This window comes from Rattus norvegicus, chromosome 10 (assembly GCF_021556685.1).
Source record: "Rattus norvegicus strain SHRSP/BbbUtx chromosome 10, alternate assembly SHRSP_T2T, whole genome shotgun sequence".
Taxonomy (NCBI): Eukaryota; Metazoa; Chordata; class Mammalia; order Rodentia; family Muridae; genus Rattus; species Rattus norvegicus.
This window is the reverse complement of record NC_141543.1, coordinates 61,223,077-61,241,399: the sequence shown is the minus strand read 5'-3', so window position 1 is coordinate 61,241,399 and position 18,323 is coordinate 61,223,077. Positions and strand designations below refer to the sequence as shown.

Here is an 18,323-nt window from a genome sequence, read left to right as displayed (position 1 = left end):
CTATTAGTCCAGACAGAGTGAGACTGAGGTACAAACACACCCACCCACAGCCTGAGTACAGGCAGAGCTGTCCTGGGTGTGTGGGGTGCGTGGAGAATGGATCAGAGTGGTGGAGGGGAAGGAGTGGGAAGAGGCTCCAAGCTCACCCTGAGAATCTCCCTGCAGATGTACGCAATGCAATCCTCTTTCAGCGCGTTTCCTTTCGTGTTCTTTACCAGGTCGGTCACTGAGCCAGCACCACAGAACTCCATCACCAGCTAGGTTCCGGGTCCAAGGAAACAGTTGGGAAGAGAAAAAACTGTCAGGTAAGGCCTCTGCCCCCAACCAGACTCCTGGAGGAGGACCAGAGGTTTGGGGACCAGACAGGAGTGCATCAGATAGCGGGGGCTAGATGATCCTCAGAAGCCACAGGACTTCCCTAAGGTCACCGAGAAAAGCACACACTTGGAGAAGAACTGGTAATATAAAGAATGAAGGGCTGGAGACATGGCTCAGCAGTAAAGAGCACTGGCTGCTCTTCCAGAGGTCCTGAGTTCAAATCCCAGTAACAACATGGTGGCTCACAACCATCTGTAATGAGATCTGATGCCCTCTTCAGGTGTGGATGAAGACAGTGACAGTGTACTCACATACATGAAATAAATAAATCTTTTTAAAAAAAAGAAAGAAAGAATCCCCAAAGTTAGGGCAGTGATACAGGCTATCATCTTCCTTGAAGTGTCCAGTGCTTGAATCATATTTTCCCTGGAGTCTCAAACTGGTTTAGAACTACTGCTCTAGAACGGGGGATAGCAAGTACAGGTGCCAAAGAATGTTGTTTTGTTTGTGGGTTTTTGCTTTTTAAAAGTTTACTGGTTTTGTTTTGAGACAGGGTCTCACCATGTAGCTCTAGCTGGAACTCACTATATAGACCAGGCTGGCCCTGAACTCAAGAGATCCATCCACCTCAGCCCCCCGAGTGCTGGGACTAAAGGTATGCACCAGCACCATCTGCTCCTGTGAGCTACTTCTGTGTATACACGAGTGCTAGGGATTGTGTTCAAGGCACGATGTGAGCACCTACCAGTGAGCTACACTCAGCCTGAATCAATGGATAATGGTATACCATCCCCTACTGTGTGTGTGTGCATGCGCATGTGAGAGAGAGAGAGAGAGAGAGAGAGAGAGAGAGAGAGAGAGAGAGAGAGAGAGAGAGAGAGAGAGAGAAACTTCAGCAAGCAGGCTACACTAGCTGGTCCCAGTCTGTCTCCCCTTTCACCATTTCACCATCACTGGGTACAAACACCTACTGCCAAGATCAACTATGTGTGCTCTTAGGATCAAGCTCACATGCCCACACTTGAAAGCATCTGAGCTACTCCTCAGCCTGTGTCCACTATGCTTAATGATAGGGGGAAACCCAAAGAATAATATTTCATGACAAATGAGAATAATTGGAAATTTTAATTACCTAAATATAAGTTTGAGATTCAGGCACACTCATTTTAGGTCTGTTTGAGTGAGGGTCTTCCTACAGAGCAGCCTTACACACATGCTCCTCCTGTCCTCGGCCTGCTGAGTGCTGGGACTAGGTGTGAGATGCTGCTTGGCTAGCCGTGGCTAGCTGTTCATGTGTTCTCTATTGCTTTCAGCGTGTGAGCAGAAGTGAGCAGTGGTAACAGCAAATGTGCCCATGTGACAGTCTCAACATCTTTGACTCAGGTAAGACGGGGCTGAGATTGCTAGGGAACCCATGGGGTCCCACTCAGTGTGCTGCTGGGGGAACTTAGGAACACTAAAGTTGACATCTAACTTAGTAGAAGGCTGGCTGGGAGTGGTATATTTGCTGTGTAATTATAGTAATTGCCATGTATCCCACAGTGGGTGGAGTAGAGGCCCTGTACCCCATAGTTAACAACAGCATTTGGCCACTAGCTCCCAGTTCTAAGTGGCCTCCCACTATACACATTTGGTGTGTGATATGTGTCCCCCAAAATCCTTGGAACCGCTGAGGCTGTAATCATGTCTCGTGCTCATCTTTGCAGGGTATTCAGTAAGCAATGAATATCTAAAGTCTAGTGTCCTTCCAGGGGGTTGAGACCTGGCATATTGTCCCAATAGCCACAATGATGCCCCTAGCCACTCTTCCCTCAAGTATGGGCCCAGCCACAAAGGGTGAAGCTGGAATCTCGGTGGCACTGATGTCCAAGGTAGGGAGAGAATGACTCTTAGGTATTTCCTGGGTCAGGAGGTATCTGGGTAGGTTTTGGTTCAAACTATCACCCAGAAGGCCTTTGTGCTCAAGGGTGGGTCTGAGTTCTGTGTCCTGTTGTTTCTCACAGATATTTTGATTCTATGGCTTTCCAATATTGTATTCAAAGGCACAAGAACTTACAGACTAAGCTTCCCCACCCCCATCCCCATCTTCCGACATGGCCAAAATTCTTACTGTTTATTGATTAAGAAGTGCTTGCTGACTGGCTAGGATAAACCGGGGGAAGGAGGAGACAAACACTAGGATCACTAGACACACAAGAGGATAAGACATCGGTTATACAAGACTAAACGAAGAGTTCTGTCAGTCATGAGGTTCCTTTAGATCTACAGTGAAGGCAGGGTTGTCAGAACAGATAAAACAGACACTGCTTTATCCCACGTGAAGAGGGGCAGGAAGGGCACTTCTTACCCAGAGCTGGTCATCGTTCCCAGGAGGGCTCTTCTTGATGAAGGCCCCGTAGTAGGTGGCAATATTGCGATGGTGAGAGTACTTCTTTAACATGTTGATTTCCTGTTTGATTTCTTCCTCCTCATCCTAGGCAAACAGGGAGGTGAGGCCTGAGCTCCTACAGATCCTTTTTTGATGCCAGCCCCATCCTTCCCATTTCCATTTCCTACCTCTGTGACATCCATGACCTTAATGGCAGCCAGCTGCCCAGTCTTGACGTGCCGCCCCTGCAAGACAGTCCAGTATGGAGGGTGTAGAGGGGATTTGCTTACTTAGTAAAATAAGGAAGAGAAATTGATTCTGGGAAAAGCCATGTCTCTTGGTGTTTTTCTTTTCTTTTCTTTTTTTTTTTTTTAAAGATTTATTTATTATATATAAGTACACTGTAGCTGTCTTCAGACACACCAGAAGAGGGCATGAGATCTCACTACAGATGGTTGTGAGCCACCATGTACCATGTGGTTGCTGGGAATTGAACTCAGGACTCCTGGAAGAGCAGTCAGTGCTCTTAACCACTGAGCCATCTCCCCAGCCCTCTCGGTGTTTTTCGATCTTAGACTGTGTCCTTCACGTGGCTAGATGCCTCACTTGACAAAAGCAGAAGGCAGGAGGGAGGCTCCTGAGCCATCACAGCTAGGGTAAAACTGCCCAGACATTTCTAGGTGATAAAGATAAAGCTCCACAAAGATGAAGGCCCCTAGACAGAACCTGAGGCGCAGCACAGATCACTGCTGAGTTCCATTCTCCCTGGAGGGGATTTTCACCAGACTGAAAGTTGGAACTTTCATATCCTGATGAAGGATAGGCAGGGGCTAACCCTTTCCTTCATCTATGTAAGGTAAAATGGTGCTTTCTTGGCTTAGCCACTCTAGGCAGAAGGCCTTTCCCTGGATCAATCTTATGCCCCAGGTGTCTTATGTTATCAGGGAAACTAGAGCTGAGTTTAGGCAAACAAAAGGGCCAGCTGATGCATGCCACCTCTTACTGGTATGTCTGTGTGTGTCACAGCTTCTCTGCCTCAATTCCTACCCCACCCACCTGCCCTTCTGTGATCCTTTGATAAGAACCTCCAATAGGGGGCAGGAGAGATGGCTCAGTGGCTAAGAGCACTGACTGCTTTTCCAGGGGTCCTGAGTTCAATTCCTAGCACCCACATGGTGGCTCACAACCATGTGTAATGGGATCTGATGCCCTCTTCTGGTGTATGTGAAGACAGAACACACACATTAAATAAATAAATATTTTTTGTTTTGTTTTAAATCAATGGCTTGAACAAGAAAATCCCAAGCTTCCTGAGAAGAACTGTTCACAGGAAGTACACGGGCACTGCTACCCCTGAGTCTTGTCTTCTACAGCCACCACACGCACAAACACAGAGAAGCACAGCTCTCTGGATGGACAGCACTCCACAGGAGCTGGGCACTCTGTTCCCCCCCAACTCATGCTACAGAGGGAAATGGGAGGTGAAAGGCTAGCTGGCCCAGACAGGCAGGGGCATCTGTGGAAAAGTCAGGAGCTGTCCTGAGACAAGGAAGCAGACAAAATGTTCCTGGGGGCAGCACCCATCCAATCCCCTCACTGATGTGGCCACTTTACGTAGGGGAGGAGACTTGGCTATCTGAGAGGGCTGAGCTGGCCAAGCTGAAAAGGCTAATGGGGGGGGGGGGCAGAGGAAATGCCACTTCTGTGGGGAGGAGAAGCAGCTCAAAACCAGGAGGCTTGGGCTCTGCTGGCTCCCTGACGTAAGCAGTTGCTGGAGGTCCCAAAGCTGCTTCCTCTCTGCAGGCCACCAGTGAGGTCCCATCAACCCCAAGTCTCCTTGTGAGCTTGGGAGGTGCTGACCCACAATTCTGTCATGATCTGTGAATGTCCAGGTGAGCCCTGACACTCATGTCCCCACATGCTCTTCCTGCTTCCTACTCACAACTGCCTGCTGCAGACTGGTTCCTGCCACACCCAAAAGCACTTCTACACTTAGATGTCTTCCTTCTTCTTTCTGTTGCTGCTCTCTGCGGTGTGTGCTTTCCTCCTTCTCTGAGGGGTCCACAGCCTCTGTCGTCTCCTGTAGCTTCCCTCAGACTGCCAGACCTAGAACTCCCCTTCCTCCATTCTTCTCAAGAGGCCCGCACAGGTTTGAAGGCTGTATTTTTGTCCCTGTCTCACCTTGTACACCTGTCCATAGGTTCCATTGCCAACCACCTCCACCAGCTCAAAGATTCCTGCAGGGTCCTGGGAGGAGGAAGAAGAAAGAGCAAGATGTCATCATTTCAGCAAGGGCTGTGATGCTGGAGGGGAAGAAGGTGTCAACAAGGATACGAGTGACGAGTGACAGAAGAGGCCACCACTTAGGGGACTGTAGAGAACCCTAATGAATAATTGGATGGGTTTCCTGGACAGTTCAGAGTTAACTGTACTCTAGAGTCAGGAGGGAACATGCAAGTCTGAGCCCAGGTGGCTTTTCAAAGACACACTCTTGATTCCTAACTCACTGACCTATGATATGTTGTATGTATCTGTGTTCCCAACCACAAGTGAGGGTGCCCAAGATTACACTCCTGGGTTGGGCTAAACTTCCAGTGAGGTAATGCCCACAATGCGCTCAGACCCAGGCTGGCAGTGTGTGCCAGTAAGAGTTGAGTATTATTGATATTGCTTTAAAGGTGGAGAGGAGGGGCTGGAGAGATGGCTCAGCAGTTATGAGCACTGGCTGCTCTTTCGAAGGTCTGGTTTCAATTCCCAGACCTACATGGTAGCTCACAACTGTCTGTAACTCGAGTTCCAGATATCCTCCAATGCCCTCACCTTAACACAGACATGCATACAGGCAAAACAACACATATGAAATAAAAATTTAAAAATGGGGTTGGGGAGGGGCTGGGGATTTAGCTCAGTGGTAGAGCGCTTACCTAGGAAGCGCAAGGCCCTGGGTTCGGTCCCCAGCTCCGAAAAAAAGAACCAAAAAAAAAAAAAATGGGGTTGGGGGACAGAGATGAGCCAGGGCCATCATTTAGTTTCCCCTCCCTAGTCCTCTTAAAATAAGGGCCTCTGGTAAGACATGAATGCTTGGGACATATGAAGGATCCTCCACAAAAGGAGAGAGAAAGGGCCTCTCATTGCTGGACTGAACCCTGCCCTTCCTCCTTTTCCGAGCCACGCAGTACCAGGAGAAAGTCCATAGGGGACAAAGCTTCCAAAGATGCCCTCCTCCTGCTGGCTCACAGCAGGCAGCCTGGTCTCACAGGCACATCTGCCACCCTACCCTAAGGCCACCTAAACCAGCAGGCAGGACTGCTCCCCACCCCAAACTGAGAGGTGTGGCTGCAAGGTGAAGAGACTGGCCCCCAGTACCACTGCAGAAAGAGCAGGTCTGGCCCAATCCCTGCAAAGACCAAGGACACCAATGTGGTGTCAATTCTCAGTCTCAGTGCTGAACAGCCTAATGGTAAAAAACCTAAAAGTCCCCTCCCTGATTTTAAGAGCCAATGGAGGATTTCTGGAAACAAAAACATCCTGTTGTGGTGAAGGAATCTGCAGGGAAAGGGTCTGGGCACAGAGACCATGAGACCCCTGCCCAGCACACTTTAGGAAATAATCTACAGGGAAAGGGTCTAGGCACAGAGACCATGAGACCCTTGCCTAGCGCACTTTAGGAAATGTATGCTGTGCTGCACTCTGTCCTTGCTCTCAGAGAGGAAGTGGAGGGCAGAAATAAGTCCTGGTTCCCTCACAGCAGAGATCACACGGCATCGCGATTACACATTTACTTGCTGGGAAACTCCCTGGAGGAAGTGCCTGAATTCTCCTTGTTCTTCAAATCTGTCCAGCATCTCAACAGACCTGGCACTCAGCAGCCTGAAGCACGAACCCCATCCTCCCGAGAATCTCACGGCAATGAAGGAGCCTCCTCCTAATCCTTGATTACAGATCTCATGTTGACATCAAGCATGTTACTTTCACTAGTTATAAAAAAAGTGCATGCATGACATGAAGCACAGGTCCTCATCTTTCACCTCGTTTGACACAGGATCCTGTCAGAGCGTGGAAAGAGGACGACTTTTAGGGTCCGCTCCATCTACCATGTGGGTCTTAGGGAGCAGAGCTGGGGTCATCAGGCTTGATGGGGGACAGCCTTTCCTCATGTCTCTGTGCTAAACATCCTAGCTGTATGTGACCTAAAACTCCAACATAGAGTCAGTGCAGGGTTTCTGAAGTTAAGAACATCCAGCTATACTGAAGGAGACTCACCAGACCAATCGATAAAAAAATCTTTAACAGGTCAACAGGTCTAAGAAATCAACAGGGGGTTGGGGATTTAGCTCAGTGGTAGAGTGCTTGCCTAGCAAGCGCAAGGCCCTGGGTTTGGCCCCAGCTCCAAAAAAAAAAAAAAAAAAAAAAAAAGACATCAACAGGACTCAAAGGAAGTGAGCACTGGTGCTACCAGTTGGGGATGGAAGCAAATGAGGTCTGCCTGAACCTAAGAGCTACAAGGAATATGAAGTCGGATTGTCTAGCTGGAGTTCTAGATATGGAGGGTCAAAAAGAATACAGTTCCTTGAGGATCCTCCTGAAAGATGAGCTCATCCACTCTTAGTCTTTTAATACTGACTTGAGAGAAGTCTATTCTTGAACTCAACTTCAATTCTTTCAGCGAGGGAGTCAGGAAAAAAGACAGACAGGCATGGTTTTTCTGAGTATGATGGCTTGCTATAAAGGCAGAGTGATATGCCACCTTAAGCTCAATTTACCACAACTTTAATTCAGAATGTCCAAGCGGCTCAAGAGGCGATGAAACCTGAGGATTTTAGAGGCTGGGTAAGTTTCCAGCCACGGATAAGGCAAGGCCGCAGTGTGTGAGCAGTGTATAGCTGAGGTGTCAAGAGGCGTGGGAGCACAGGTCTACCAAGCAGTTCAAAATGAGGGTCCGATGAAGCGGCAGACACTTGGGAGTGAGAACTGGTGACAAAGTGTGAAGAGAAAGAGCTCAGGAAGGTAGAACAAAAGAAGCCAAGGCGACCCCTGAGGAACACAGGACAGACACTAGAGGATGGGCAGCCATAGAGGACAAAGCGGCAAGACAGAGCAGTCAGAGAACAATGCAGAGACCTCAGTGGCCTTAGCCTCTGAACGACCAGTGAGAGCTTCAAGGGAGCTGCACTCCTGGGAGCAGAAAGCAGAGAGTGGGGGCTGGAGGAAATGGGAGGGTGAGGAAGTCAGGGCTCGGGGAGCCCTCCCATTAACAGCCTGAGAGCGGAAGAAGGAAATCAGATGACACCTAGAAGAGGCCATGGGTCAGACAAATTTCTCAGAGTAGGCAGATCTCTCATGCCCATGGATGGGAAAAAGACAAAAGGGGGGAAGAAAAGAATTGAGTTTAAATACATTTGTGTGTGTATAGAGGTCTGCCAGGCTTTGCTTGCTGTGGCTACTGTTTCTCTGGTATTTGTCAGGTAGATGGTCCATCTCCTGAGTGATATTCCCAGCTCAGGCGTATGTAAGCTTTTATTTCTGAATAAGTAAACATTGTTCTTTGCTTTGTAGTATTGGCAAAACCCAGTGGTGCCCAATCCTCTCACTGCCAGATACCCAATGATCCAGATACCCAGATACCCAAGAACTTAGGTTCAACGTATGCATTGATTAGACAACAAAGTTAACCCTTCCAATACTCTCTGTCCTTGGTGACCCTCTTCAGAGGTGAAGAACCTCTATGAGGGCTGCAGTGCTACTAGAAAGACCTCAGCTGGCCCTAGCTGGCCTGGCAATGGCTTTGTGAGGACCTTTGTAGTCCTTCTGAGCCTCCTCTCAGGATGCTTGAGCTGTCTTCCCAGCTTTAATCTAGTCAGCCACTCAAGGAGAGAAGGACACTAAAGCCCAGGGGAGCAAATTCTGAGATTTGCTGAAGTCAGGAAGATGGCTAAGCAGGAAAAGATGCGTGTTGCATAGCCTTTTGCCCACATAGACACAGAAGAAGACCATCTTCACAAAGTTGTCCACTGAACTCCACAACACACATCATACTTATACACAAATAATAAATGAATACTTTTAAAAAGATGATGGACTCGAGAGATGGCTTGGAGTTAAGAGCACTGGCTACTCCTAGCACCCACAACCATTTTAAACTTCAGTTCCAGGGTGGGTTCAATGTCCTCTCCTGGCCTCTTGAGGGCTCCTAACTGTACCTGCATGTAGAACACATAAAACACACCACACCACACCACACCACACCACACCACACCACACCACACCTCTTTGAAAACAAAAAGGAAAATGAGAGAGTTCAGTGATACTCAGTAGCCTTGACAGCGATGGAGCTGTGGAAGCTTGTCTCCAGTTAGAGTGTGGACCTACACATGGTGGCATACATCTCTAGCCTCGGCTACCTAGGAGACCAAGGCAGGAAGATGAGTCAGAGACTAGCCTGAGCAATACATACCCACAGATAAAACAGCAAGTAAGAAGCTAAGCAGAAGTGTAGCTCATGTGGTACGGATGCCTGCATGCAGGCCCAGGCTGTGGTCCCCAGCCCTGCACCTACCTAGTGAGGCGATACACACCCGGAATCCAAGCACCCTAGTGGTGGTGCCAGGAAGATCCTAAGTTCAAGGTTATCATCAGCAACATAGTAAGTTCAGGGCTAACTGGGACACAATATATGACCCTGTCTCTGTGGCAGTTTAGTCTATTGCTATGTACTAATGCTAAACTCTGTACCTGAAGACTTACTAGTGATTTCTCAAGTTTACTAGCTTTTATTGTGCAAATCTTGTTCCTTAATTTAAAACTACTGGTTAAATAAAAATGATTATAGCCAATTACTGCAGGGATTAGAGGTAGATGGGATCTGAGTTACTTGGTTAAGGGTGGAGAGCAGAGGAAGAGGAGGAATAAGGAGGAGAGAGGAGAAAGTGCCACAGAGGTGATGTACCACGAGCACACAGCCAGGAGAAACAGCAAGTATCTGGGGAGGTAACCAGGCCAGTAGCTAGGAAGTACATTAGGGGGTTCCATCAGGATTGTCAAGGCCAAATAAAACAACCATAGTCTGAGTGAGTCGTCTCATTTATATTTAAGCTACTCAGAGGTAATCTTAGCCTGGGTCTACTACGTGTCTCACAATGGGGGGCGGGTGCTTAGAGAGGTGGTTCAGTAATTACTGCATAAGCATCAGGACCTAGATTAGCTATTTAGAACCCACAAAGAAAGGTGGGTTTGGCAGTGCATGCCTTAGAGCCTGGGGACTGGTATCCCTAGAGCTTGGTGGCTATCCAGCCTAGCCAACCAGTGAGTCCCAGGTTTGTCTCAAAAAGTAAGGTGGGGAGATACTGAGATAACAGCTATGATGTTAATGTCCATCCCCACAAGCACATGCACGACCATCCACAGACCACAACACAGACTCCTAGTGACCTACTGTTATGTACATAGATCAGTGACTCTCTCAGCCCTCAGCTGAGCAACTTCTTCTGCAGCAGACCCACAACTGGACGACTTGTAGAGACTGTAGAATGCTCAAACACCACATACACCCCGCCATCCCAAAACTCAAGGGTTGTTGAGGGAGAGGAGGCTATGACAAGGGAACTGTGGTTTCTAGATACACCAGCACACTGACACATATGAACTCACAATTGTTGTGACAGCATGCACAAGACCTACACAGGCTCTAGCCAAAAAATAAATTAAAAAAAAAAAAAAAAAAAAAAAAAAAAGCCCAGCCTGGAGGGGGGTTGTGGGCACAATGCTTCCCGGCACAGCCAAGGAGCTACTGGAAAGGAAAGGGAAGGCAAAGTCAGTTTTCTTTAAGGCCATGGCCTTATTTGAACAACACAAATTAGACTTTGAAATTTTTTAATTTTTAAAATTGACAATTTTTGGTTGTTTTGTTTTCTTAGAAAAAAACAAAGGAGGAGGAAACACAGCAAGTTCCAGAACAGCAGGGCTGTCCAGAGAAAGACCCTGTCTCAAAAGGGTGTGGGTTCAATTCCTAGCACCCGTCCAGCTCCAGGGTATCTGATGCCCTCTTCTGACCTCCCAGGCACCAGATAAGCAGCTGGTAGACATAGACACAGGTAAAACACTCATTAAAAAAAGAACGTGTAGAAGTAGGGAAATGGGGGTGGAGCTGGGAGGAGTTGGAGGCAGTGGGAATATGACCAAAATGCATGGTAGGAAATTCCCAAAGAATAAGCATTAAAAAAAAGTTACTCCTGAAGCCTGTTATATGGCTCAGTAGGTAAAGACACACTTGCCTTGCCACCAAGTCTGATGGCCTGCATTCAATTCCTGATCCACACAGTGGGAGAACCCACTCCCCCTCAGTTCTTCTTTCCTCTGACTGGATATCCACATAGTGGCACACACACCCCACATTCTATGTGTGGTAGTGCGAATGCAAGTGGCCCCCATAGAATCGTATTTGGATTCCTGTTTCTCAATTGGTAGACTGTTTGAGAAGGATTAGGAGAAGTGGCCTTGTTACGGGAAGTGGGCTTCCAAAGCCCTTGCCAGACCCCATCTGACTCTCTCTACCTGCACCACGCTCCCCGTCATGGCGATCAGGTACTGACTCTGTAAGGAAGACTCCAATATAAACGGTTCTTTTCACTCTGCTTTGGTCATGATGTTTCATCACAATAATAGAACAGAAACCAAGACAAATGCCAAGTAAATATGTAATAACACAGATGCACGGATGCACACACACCAGTCTATACCACAGGCAGCACTTATTGTTCCTGTAAGGCTGAGCGCAAGGACAGTCTAAACCAGGCAATAAAGATAAAAATGTATTTACACTGAAAATAAGCAGAGGATCTGAAGAGATGTTTCTTTAAAAATCTACGCAGTAGCCAATAAAAATATAGGAAATGCTTATCATCAGTCCTCATTAAGGAAAGCAAATAAAAAACACAAGACATCAGTTCACACCCATCAAAACAGCTGTAATGATCACTAGTTCACACCCATTGGAATGGCTGTAATGAAAGCCCCGTCAACAGAGGTTGGTGAAGGCTAGCTATGAAGAAACTGGAACCCTCATATTGCAGGGAGGAGTGTGAAATAGTTCACCTCATTGGAAAACAATTTAAGCCAAGCATAGTGACACAATGGTACACTGCTCACGGATTACCCTGGCGGCCAACTCCCATACCCAGGGACTCACACTTTTAATTCCAGCACTGGGGAGGTAGAGGTAAGAAAACCTCTGTGAGCTCAGGGCTACACAGTGAGACCCTGCCATTTTTAATTAAAAAAAAAAAAAAGCGGCTGAAATAATTCTGCAAATGTTACGCAGAATTCACTGCTATGCACACTCAAGATACCTGAAAAGCATATACAAGTCTGTATATGAAAAGCATATGGAAGTTTGCATATGAAAAGCATATACAAGTCTGCATATGAAAAGCATACAGAAGTCTGCATATGAATGTCCACAGCAGCACTGTTCATAAACATCCTAAAGCAGAACCAGCCAAAGGTCAATCGGTAAATCTATCTACATAATAAAACAATGAGCCATTATTAAGAACAGTGGACTGGGGGTTGGGGATTTAGCTCAGTGGTAGAGAGCTTGCCTAGTTTGGTCCCCAGCTCCGAAAAAAAAGAAAAAAAAAAAAAAAAAAAAAGAACAGTGGACTGGAGACTGCAGCTAGACAAATCTTGAGACATATGTTTATGAGCCATGCGTGGCAGCTCGTGACTGCAACGCTCACTTGGGAAGCTGAGGCAAGAGGGCTATATGTAAGGTAAACTGAGCTACAGTTTGAAACCCTGCTAAAAAGAAAAGAAAAAATGTGTTTGTGAAAGAGGCCAGTGACAGAAGGCCACATGTTTTCTGACTCTATTATATGTGTCATTGTAAGAGGCAAATTCATACATGGAAAATGATTGCCAAGGGCTTAACAAGGAGGGGAAGTGGAGAGTGACTGCTAATGAGAACAGTTTTATTTAGGGCTGATGAAAGTGTTCTGAAATTAGATGCAGTGATGATTACACAGATCTTGAATATACCAAAAGCCACTCTAAAATTACTAACTTACTTCTTTGAGACAGGGGTTTATACGTAGCTTGGGCTGGTCTTGAATGTATTACACCCATGTAAGTAAGATACTTTCAAAAGCTAGTTTTTATGGCACATGAATTCTATCTCAGAAAGGATTTAATGACCCTAGCCAGGCTTTAAGGCAGGGTGGTCAGAACTCTGAGTTCAAGGCCAGCCTTCTCTATAGAGTGAGTTCCAGAACAGCCAGGGCTATGTAGAAAAACCCTGTCTCAAAAACAAACAAAATAAAACCACAAACAAAAATAATAATAATTACTGTAGACTGCCTACCACGATGCTCAACCAATTATTATTTACATCACTTGAAGAACACTACTCCACTACTGAGTGACCTAAGAAGTGTTTCTGATCAACACATACAAAAAGTCCCAAGTCAAACACAGAAAGCACACCTATCGTCCTAGCATTTGGGAGGTGGAGGCAGGAAGATCACAAGTTTAGGTTATCCTCAGATAAAAACCAGACTTGACTACATGAGAAACCGTAGTGTTTTGACTTGACTACTTGACTACTACCCTGTCTCAGAAAAATAAAAACAAAACAAACAAACAAAAAAAAACCCATAATAACTCATGTAATTAAAAGTTAGGCAGTTTATTTAGAAGGGCAACGATGGCTCAGTAGAGGTATCTGGTCTGGTTCCCAGCAACTATACAGTAGCTCACAACCATTTGTAACTCCAATTCCAGAGGATCCAACAGAGGCGAGAGGCATTAAATACTCCTGGAGCCAGGTTCACAAGTGGTTGTGTACCACATGACTTGGGTGCTAGAACATGGATCTTCTGGAAGAGCAGTATAAATGCTAACCCACTACGCTGTAATTGAAGCCACACTAGAAGTAATTTGAAAGCATTTGATTTGTTCCTGGTCAAACAGTGTAGAACTATAATCTCCTAAGAAGGCTTGGAGGGTCTGTGGCGGCAGCCATCTTCGAGTAACTCACCAAAATGATGAACACAAAGGGAAAGAGGAGAGGCAATCGGTAGGTGTTCTCTAGGCCTTTTAGGAAACATGGAGTTGTTCCTTTGGCCACACACATGTGAATCTACAAGAAGGGTGATATTGTGGACATCAAGGGAATGGGCACTGTTCATAAAGGAATGCCCTATACGTGTTACCATGGCAAAACCAGAAGAGTCTGCAACGTCACCCAGCATGCCATGGGCATCATTGTAAACAAGCAAGTTAAGGGCAAGATGCTAGCCAAGAAGATCAATGTGCGGACTGAGCATATCAAGCCCTTGAAGAACAGAGACAGCTTCCTGAAGTGGGTGAAGGAGAACGATCAGAAGAAAAAGGACACCAAGGAGAAGGGCACCTGGGTTTAGCTTAAGCGCCAGCCTGTGCCACCCAGAGAAGCCCACTTTGTGAGGACTAACGGGAAGGAGCCTGAGCTGCTGGAGCCCACTCCATACGGACTCATGGCCTAATGTGCAAAAGGAAATAAAGGACCCGACTGAAAAAATAAATAAATAAAAAGAAGACTGGGAGGGAGGTACAACTGTCACCACCTCACAGTGAAGGAAGGGTAGAATGATTAAATTCATGCCCAGAGTTACACACAACTAGAAAAGGATGAAGCCAACATCAGAATCTAAGTCCAGGGCCTGTAGCATACTCTGGTTCACAGCTCCTGTCGTTTAAGAGATTGCGAGACCTGAGGAACTGGGTTCCTGATTGGACACTGCCAGTCCAAGACTGAGGGGAAATGTCAGCTAGGGCAACTTACCCCTATGCATTCCAACCAGGGGAGAAGATAACAGAGAGAAAATGGAGTCAGGACTATTACTCAGGCCAAGGAAAGCAGGAACTGTCAAGGAACAGAGTACATGGACATCAAAACAGACATGGAGAGACATGGATATCAAAACAGACAGGGAGAGACAGGACACGGCAGAGAGCTTCAGGAGTTAAGTTTAGACTGCAGCCATCCACCCTGTGCTGTTTCCAGAAGTCCAGCACCATTTGTGGTCCATGGAATCATACGTTACCGTTCTGGTGCTTAGCAAGATTCCAACAAGGTTCCCGACCTTAAGTAAAAACCACTGACCTCCCAAGGCAGTATGTGTTTGCAATCCCAATGCTTGGGAGTCTAAGGCAGGAGGATTTCAAGTTCAAAGCCAGTCAGAGCAAGGAAGCAAACTTTTTTTTTTCTTTTTTCTTTTTTCCGGAGCTGGGGACCGAACCCAGGGCCTTGTGCTTGCTAGGCAAGCGCTCTACCACTGAGCTAAATCCCCAACCCCCCCAAACTTTTGTTATAAACAAAAAGACCCAATATTAACAGGTACTGTTCTGTTTTACATATGGCAACCAATTTAATCTTCAGATACACCCACAAGGTAGAAAGTTGTAGTATTCTCACGGATAATCTGGATTGTGAAGGTGTTGGGATGTGACAGGCAATCCTAAGCTGATGGCACTGTGTTATTGCCTGCCCAGAAACAAACTGCTCTAGCCCAGTCATTAGTGACATTTCTGCCAGAGCGCTCAGACCTGGGTAATAATTTACACATACCTCCCCCTGTGCCGGCTAGAGGATGCCGTGGTCTTTTTATTACTGTATAGCAGGGATGAGAAGGGGAGGGGAGTAAAACCATGTTCTTGCCCCGGTGTGGATTCCGTAGGTAACTGTACTGTCCAACTTTGATGTCCAGCTTTATAAACTCTTCCTGTAGCAAGGTATGCTATTTGGCTCTAAGGCTGTTGTCCTGTTAGCAGTAAGAATAAATTCATTTAAAAAAAGAATAAATTCATTTAATTTAAATTTAAATTGAATCGGGATTGGGGATTTAGCTCAGTGATATGGCACTTGCCTAGTAAGGGCAAGGCCCTGGGTTAGGCCCTCAGCTCCAAAAAAAAAGAAAAAAAAATTTAAATTGAATCTAAGTCTTTGGTCTTTCCCAGTAGATTCAAAAGCCACAACAAAGGTATTGTGTAACTCCTTAAACAGGAAGATAAACAACTCAAAATAACTTTAGGAAGTCCCCTCGAAACTGACTAGATTAGATTCATGAGGCCCCTCCCTGCCAGAGTAAGCAATAAAAGCTGAGTCCCTCAAAGACAAACTAAGCCAAGCTGCCAAGAAGATACCGAGGCTGCCTGGAACCCCAGAAACAGCTGGCTGTCGGGAGAGGGTCAGACCTGGAACCCCAGAAACAGCTGGCTGTCGGGAAGAGGGTTAGACCTGGAACCCCAGAAACAGCTGGCTGTCGGGAGAGGGTCAGACCTGGAACCCCAGAAACAGCTGGCTGTCGGGAGAGGGTCAGACCTGGAACCCCAGAAACAGCTGGCTGTCGGGAGAGGGTCAGACCTGGAACCCCAGAAACAGCTGGCTGTCGGGAGAGGGTCAGACCTGGAACCCCAGAAACAGCTGGCTGTCGGGAGAGGGTCAGACCTGGAACCCCAGAAAACAGCTGGCTGTCGGGAGAGGGTCAGACCCGCTGTGTCACTTGGAAAGGACGCTCTCCAATTTGCTGAGCTGCCTGCAGGCTGTCCAGTGTGCTCCAGGTTTCCAGTTTTTGTGAGCTGTCTGTCATTCATGCTAGGGTGGGCCTTGGTGATGCAGTTGTCCTTGAGTCATTTCTACCCCTGTAAGGGACCCTCACCCATATTCCTGTAAGGAACCCCAATAAAGCTCACTGGTTCACCAACTTGGACTAAGGTGGCATCTGTGCTTTGGTCTGTTATGGACTCCCTATCTGGGGTAAGTTAAAAGTTTTGTCACATAACATGAGGTGTGTGACTTGTTCAAGGCTGAAGCCCATGACGTAGCAGAGGCAAGATTTAAGAGTTAAAGGCACGTGGCTGCTTCCAGAGTCAACCATCCCGTTATGTGACCTGACCTGAGTAAGCTGGACGACACTTGCTATCCCACCTTACACAATAACGTTTCTCCTCCCAGGAGAACAGGAGCCATTCAAGGACAGGATGAAGACAGCACTTAGGTGTTATACACAGAATGAGGGCTGGCCAGACTTGTGCCTGAATGAAACAGCACTGTCTTCCCTTCAGCGCTGAATCTGTGGCATATGCAAAACTACTTTGCTGTACAGTGAGCACGTACAGTGAGGCTCTGGCTGCTGCTCCCACCCTCTTACTAGTGCTTCTATGACTAAGCATTCATCATCTTATCCCTCACATATGCTAGCGTTTCCACATATGGCCAGGTATGGCGGTGTATACCTTAAATCCCAGCTCTAAGGAGCTAGAGGCAAGCAACAACAATCCAGGTTTGAGGCCAGTTTGATCTACACAGTCAGCCCCTACTCAAAAGGGGACAACAGATGGACAGTCAACCTCTGGTATGAGTTGGGTATGGTGACATACCCCTGTAGTTCCAGCACTCAGGAGGCAGAGACAGGGAGACATTGAGTTTAAGCCTGGCTACAAGGGTTCAAGGTCAGCCTGGGCTATGTGAGACTTTGTCAAACAAAACAAAAATCATTTTTCTTTTGGAGACTATAAAAGGTAGCCTGAGGGCTAGTTACAAGTGATACATTGTAAAGGGTAAGATGGGTTGGGAAGCAATACAGGATAGGATGCTACATCAGTCTTTTTGCTGATTCAGAGTCTTATAATACAGAAATTCTTATCTGTAATCCAGAGAAGCTGCTAGTATAGTAGAAAGATCTGGAACTATAAAATCTGGAGAAATTCCTTAGGAAAGAAACATTAAAAACAAGACAAGACAAAAAAGCCAAGTAGAAACAAGAGGTCTCACATGTACTCCAAGCCCAGCAGTAATTACTCACTTAGCTGTGCCCAGCAGGCCATGCACCGCAGGCAGTGCCTCACCTCTCCCTGCCCCATGGGAACTGGGCCAGGAGGCGAAGCTGCCACAGGGTGTGGGAGGACTGGACAAGTCATGGCCAGCCAGCTGTGAGCCTGGAGGATGGGAACGCCCCCCACACCCCTGCTCTCCTGCAGTCCAACCTCACTCACAGCCGACTTCGCCATGATGACCGACAGCACAGAAGATGTATAGACTTAGGGGAACTGTGATACAGAGGAGAAGAACCACGGTTGTACAGGAAGAGATTGGGAACTTGAGCTCTAAGATGAACAAGAGGTGGCACAAAGTCCCAAGCTGGGCAACTCACCCTGGAAGTCTATGCTACCATTTCAGAGGCTAGAGCAGGCGCCTGCCTCCATGCCTGAATGAAAACAATGGGCCTGTTTCCTCAGCCCTTCTGTGATCTGGAAGGCCTGCACAAAGTGGGGTGGGATGGGGGGTTAAAAAGGTAGTGGCAGAACAGCGATAGGCAGCTTGGGCGAAGGGATCCATTCATTCATTCATTTATTCATTACTTATTCATTTACATCCCATTCATGCCCCCTCCCAGTCACCTCCTCCCACAATCCTTCCCCCACCCCTTCCCCTTCTCCTCTGAGCAGGTGGGGGCTCCCCTGGATATTCTCCCACAATGGCACAAGTCTCTGCAAGGGTAGGTGCCTCCTGGGAGAAGGAGTTTTTGATCTCCTGTAACTCATAGGCTACTTCAAAGCCACTGCAAGCATTAACTACTGAGCACTTGAGAGTGAGCCCTGTGCA

The 18,323-nt window shown here is 47.1% G+C and overlaps 1 protein-coding gene and 1 long non-coding RNA gene across 22 annotated transcripts in view; one reads left to right on the top strand and one right to left on the bottom strand.

Annotated features, from left to right (window-relative positions):
* Mink1 (misshapen-like kinase 1) overlaps nucleotides 1-18,323 on the bottom strand; it is a 52,699-nt gene that overhangs the window by 13,396 nt on the left and 20,980 nt on the right. For all 16 annotated transcript variants that reach the window (XM_087571924.1, XM_087571925.1, XM_087571926.1 and 13 more), the window contains 4 exon segments: nucleotides 4,868-4,933; nucleotides 2,875-2,931; nucleotides 2,666-2,791; nucleotides 147-257 (listed from right to left, as the gene is read on the bottom strand). In XM_087571924.1, coding sequence (XP_087428050.1) covers nucleotides 147-257; nucleotides 2,666-2,791; nucleotides 2,875-2,931; nucleotides 4,868-4,933 — 360 coding nt within the window.
* LOC148002943 (uncharacterized) lies at nucleotides 241-8,241 on the top strand. 6 transcript variants are annotated; one of them, XR_015631776.1, is made up of 5 exons: nucleotides 288-305; nucleotides 872-973; nucleotides 1,632-1,701; nucleotides 2,070-2,189; nucleotides 2,796-3,013. It is a non-coding gene; the product is annotated as an uncharacterized LOC148002943 (long non-coding RNA). The 6 variants fall into 6 exon arrangements; XR_015631771.1 differs by lacking the exons at nucleotides 288-305; nucleotides 2,070-2,189; nucleotides 2,796-3,013 and adding exons at nucleotides 316-458; nucleotides 4,887-5,577; nucleotides 5,692-8,241; XR_015631775.1 differs by lacking the exons at nucleotides 872-973; nucleotides 2,070-2,189; nucleotides 2,796-3,013 and adding exons at nucleotides 4,887-5,577; nucleotides 5,692-8,241 and having other exon boundaries at nucleotides 241-305.